The 5,014-nt window shown below is 44.7% G+C and overlaps 1 protein-coding gene across 3 annotated transcripts in view; it reads right to left on the reverse strand.

Annotated features, from left to right (window-relative positions):
• The window catches only part of LOC109289221 (inter-alpha-trypsin inhibitor heavy chain H3-like), a 153,358-nt gene that overhangs the window by 60,961 nt on the left and 87,383 nt on the right, over window positions 1-5,014 (reverse strand). For 2 of the 3 annotated variants that reach the window (XM_019505212.1, XM_019505211.1), the window contains exons 15-16: window positions 4,498-4,503; window positions 2,157-2,183 (exon numbers count right to left, since the gene is read on the reverse strand). In XM_019505212.1, the coding sequence (XP_019360757.1) occupies window positions 2,157-2,183; window positions 4,498-4,503 (33 nt within the window). Of the gene's footprint in view, window positions 1-1,107; window positions 1,165-2,156; window positions 2,184-4,497; window positions 4,504-5,014 lie in introns of all 3 variants that reach the window. The other variant, XM_019505210.1, reaches the window with a different exon arrangement.

Genomic DNA, 5,014 nt, shown 5'->3' on the forward strand with positions numbered 1-5,014 from the left:
TTAGAGACAGCAGGCACACGTGCATCTGTGTACTCATACGTACACGGCCAGCATGCAACCAGGCAGGGTATTGGGAGCCGCTCCAGCAGCTGGATGCAGGTAAGTGTATGGGGAGTGGGGCTTGGAGGGCCAAGGCTTGGGGGCTGTCCAGGAAGGGGGTGCATGTGCAAAGGGGCTCTGTGTGTGTGGGGGAGGGGTTGCCTGCCAGAACTAGGGGAGGGTGATCAGGTGCAGAGGCTGCAACAGGGCAGGGGGGAGGCACCTGCCCCACCAGTGGGTAAGGGGTGGAGGAGGGTTCTTCAGGGGCAGCGGGGAGCTCCATGGCAGGGCCAGCAGCACTGGGGCTAGTGCCCATACTTGCAGGGGCAGTGAGGCAGGGAAATGCTACTCAGTGGGCAGGTGAGGCTGTGACCAAGCTGTCTAGAGCAGCATGGGAGCCCCAGCCCAGGGCAGGGAGGGTGCCACAGGTCTCTTCTCCTTCCTCCAGCCTGTGCCATGGCTGGACTTGCTCTGTTGCCACCTGCATAAGTCGGAGCTGTTGCAGCCACATGCTCTGGCCCAAGCAGGACAGGGGCAGCTGGGGGTCCCCTCCAGCAGAGCTGGTGGAGGCAGGGAGCTGCTGGTTGGGAGTAAGGGGCAACAATATGGCTCATAGGGGTGAGGGTCTGTGGGTCAGGAGTGAGGGGCATCAGCCAGGCCAGGGAGCTGTGGATCAGAAGTGAGAGGTACCAGCAGGGCCAGGGGGCTGTGGGTCAGGATGTTTACAAATGGGTCCTGGTACAAAAAAGGTTGAGAACTGATATAACAGACCTCCTGCCATTACAGTTAGATGGCAGAACACAGCAATGGGGCACAACATACATCAATTGAAGAGGCTTTTCTACCAGTTTTATTGTACCTTCTCTCCAAATCAAATAAGTCAATCTGACAGAAGACCTTTTCTGTTGACATTTGTGAGTACACACTAAGGGTTTTGCTAAGGTGGTCAGGGAGTGTAATCCTTTCACACCTCTTGATGACATAGCTATGCTAGCAAAACTTTGTAGTATAGCACTGGCCTAAGATCAGATTTTTCTTGTTCTTTAAAATTATTCAAAACAAACTTACCACTAGTATACCAAGTGGGAGGTGCAGGTTGCCTGTACAGGAAGGAAACTGATGAAACTGCATACAATAAACAAGAAAATCATTAGAAGAACTAAAATTAAAATGAATATTTTCACATTGTACATACTGGCTAAATCTCAAATCCTATCTTAGTTTTAAGGCATAAGTGCCATGGAAAGTTTGATTAGCTGCAGCATGATAGTTTTTGCCACTCCTTAATCAGGCATAATGATAACAAGATAGATGCTCTCTATGGCACTGGTTTTCAATCTTCTTCCATTTGTGGACTGCTAAATTTTTTTGAATGGAGGTGTGGACCCCTTTGTATTGTAGGTGTGGATATTCACATACTTTTGACTGATCATAGTCATCTTATGTGGACCACTTAGACATAAACTGTGGACCCCCAGGGGTCTGCAGACCACCGGTTGAAAACCACTGCTTTAAGGTGTTTATGCTCACCATTTGAAGCAAAGGACATTTTTTCCATTGCTGCCAACATCAGATTCCTACTGAGTATTTATTAAGGCAGTTGCACCAGCATTGTGGGTAATGGAAGTTCAAGGTCTTCCTCTGAATCAGGCAGAGCAGGGACATAAACATGGCTCCCTCTACACCCCAAGTGATTGTGACACAGAAACCAACTTTGTATGTTTTTAGTAGTTATACCAATCTCTCCTGTTTCTCCTGTTGGAGTTGTTTCACTTTGTGTAAATTATTTTAATATCCATTTGACCAGAGACACTAACACACTATACCTCATTAGTTTGGGCAGCCACTGGGAGATCCTACTGTTTCCTGAAATTTTTCAGTTTTGACAAATTAGCATTTTCTAATTAAAAATGTTTAATTGGAAAATTCCTAACCAGACCCAGAATTGCTCAATTTTTTTATGTAATGTTCAATTTGCTAGAATAGTCTTGGCATTTTGTTGAAATATGGGTGTAAACACAAATGAAACTATTTCCATCTGTTTCATTAATTCTATTGCCTAATATTTTTCCTCTGACAAACATTATTTAATTCAGAAAACTGAGCTTATAACTTACCTTGGTGAGTGACTGGGGCAGACCTTGCTGTGAATGAAATAAAAAACTTTATAGCATATAACTGAATGACCAAAGAACTACCACTACCAAAACCCATTCTCCCCAATTTCTTGCAGATATCTGCTGATTTCTAGATATTTAGGAAATACAGGCAACATTTACCCCTGCACTCCAGTCTTGGAGAACTATAGATCTAGCACAGCCAAGGAAATGTCATATTGTATTTGAGCAGTCTTTTTAAGCCAATAGTGGTATACACTACACAGTTTAAGTTAGTTCAGGTACTGGAAGTTCAGTTGCATTAGTGTGATGCTTTGGCTGGTTAATTGACCCTACTAGCATTGTTAACATGCAGAGATGCAGTGAACTTATTGAGCGCCCAGGGTAGGGGGAGGTAGGAGTCTGGAGGATTGCAAACTTACCAGTATTTAAAATAAAAGCCAAGAATTTCATGTATTCCTATGATTCCAGAAGTGGCAGCTTTATACAAACACTAAATATTGGAAGACTTGTGATCTAATCACTAGAATTGGCAACATTACTGTGTATATATTACAAATAGAGGTGCACCAGTATATCAGTCACATATCAGATCAGCACTGATAAAAGGAAAATGAACATTATCGGCAATCGACTTTCTTTGGCTGATAATGTCACCAATAAATGCTGCATGCATGTGCGCAGCTGCAGCATGCATGTGGCCAGAAGGCAGCCAGGCAGCTTGGAGAGCAGCATCCAGCTGGTAAGTCTGTGGAGGGAAAGGAGTGTGGGGGAGGGAAGGGGTGTGAGGGGACAGATTGAGGCCCCTACAGAGAGGGAGGGAGTGGGGCAGGGGCAGAGGCTGCCCAGCCAAAGCAGTGAATGTGACCCCAGAAGTGGGACGGAGCCACAGACGGGTCATCCAGGGGGTGCAGGGGGGTGGGGTAGGGGGACATGTGGGCAGGATGTCCACTGTAAGCCCACAGCCAGGGGGTACAGGGAGGCTGGGCCGGGGCTGGGCTCTGAGCAGGCAGTGGTGGCACTGGGACAGGTGGCACTGGGTGGGCTATAGCCACCCCGCCCAGTGCTGCTACCATCTGCCCACCCCAAGTGCAGCCCAGGCCCAGCCCCACCCCCCACCAGGAATAGACTGGTGCAGCATCTGGACTGAAGCTCACAGCCTGCCCTTGCCCTACAGAAAAAATCCCGGGGGCACAGGCCTCCCTTGGGGGTACACACAGCAGCAGGGAGCCACCCCACCTTCCCACCTTCCCAGAAGAGCCACCTGTGGCTCCATCCTGCTTCAGGGGTCTCATTCAATGCCCTGGCTGGGCAGCACATGCCCCTGCCCCACTTTCTCCCTCATCATGGGGGCTTCAATCTGCCCCCCTCCATGCCCCTTCCCTTTTATCCAACCCTTCCCCCCTCACAGACTTAGCAGCAGGAGACTGCTCTCCAAGCTGCCAGGCTGCATTCCTATAAATTGGCTATCAGATTGGTATCAGCCAATATGGCTGGTTCATAATCAGCCATTGGTATCAGCCAAGAACAAATTTATCAGTGTGCCCCTAGTCATAAATGCATACCTTATTTCTTAACTGTACTGCAGCAATGCCAAAAGGTACTAGTGGGTTTCAGACATTGGTATGATAGGTGTTAAGGCATGAACTGAATCAAAATTGAGATTAATAACAACTTAATAACAAATATTTGTAAGATGCCTGAGCCACCTCCCCAAAGACCTCTACACCAATCCTTTAGCACTAGGGTTCTGTTTGAAGGATTCTCAAGGAGAATGTGGAGCCAGCTCTCAGAAATTCTCATTTTATCCTACTAAACTCTGTAGCTGGAAGTCAAATGATATGCATCTACTTGCTCCCTGCACATTTTCAGTCTCCTCTACTTCTCCCTTGTGGACTCAAAACCTCGGAAGCAACTTGTGTGGAGGATAGAGGCGGCAAGGGTTTCTAATTGAAAAGGCAGTTGACATCTCCTGACTCCTACGTACAAAGAAGGAATCTGCATAAAGAGTTTCCTCTGTATAGTTAGCTGAGAATCAATTATTCAAGGCAACAAGCAATTCATCTTAATTACTTATATTAAGTACCTATATTCTATAATGATGGATACATTATAATTTTTGAAGACTGATGGAGCTGAGAATTCAATGAAAACATTATTTACAGTTATTCAGTTTGAAAATGTTCATAAAATATTAACACACACATGATTTATTCAACTGGAATATTACTCACATTTTAAAGTGAATTGTGTGTCAAATAATTGATTCAAAAATATTATTCAATGACCTCTAATAATCAAAAGTGTTTGCTAAGATAAATATAATTAAATATAAATTTACCTTCAGCTGTTTCAAGAAATGGACGAGACAGAGTAAAAAAAAGAAAACGACAATTTCACTCATACAGGTAAGTAGTTGGATAATAAGCTGGATAAATATGGATAAAAGTGTAACACACTGAATTAGATATTCTGAAAAAAAAATTAAAAATTCAGATTCATGTCATATTTTACATTTCAAGCCCATTTCTCTGATGAGCAACTGTAAAAAGATTGTATAAGGAACAAATTAAATGTAGATACTCACATGTGGGACCATAAATCTAGATTCAGTTTTGCACATGACAAAGTATTAATCTCTGGTAACTGCTTTACCTCTACGTTAATTTCAAATAGATGCCAAGATCTCCTTATCAATGTTACTCTTTCAGTTTTCTTGGCATTTCATAGTTTCATAGTTTCATAGTTTCATAGTTTTTAGGGTCGGAAAGGACCTGAGCAGATCATCTAGTCCGCCCCCCTGCCATGGCAGGAAGAGCACTGGTCATCTAACCTCCTCTTAAAAACCCCCAGGGTGG

Source organism: Gavialis gangeticus, unplaced genomic scaffold (assembly GCF_001723915.1).
Source record: "Gavialis gangeticus isolate Ggan-Ray unplaced genomic scaffold, GavGan_comp1, whole genome shotgun sequence".
Classification (NCBI taxonomy): domain Eukaryota; kingdom Metazoa; phylum Chordata; order Crocodylia; family Gavialidae; genus Gavialis; species Gavialis gangeticus.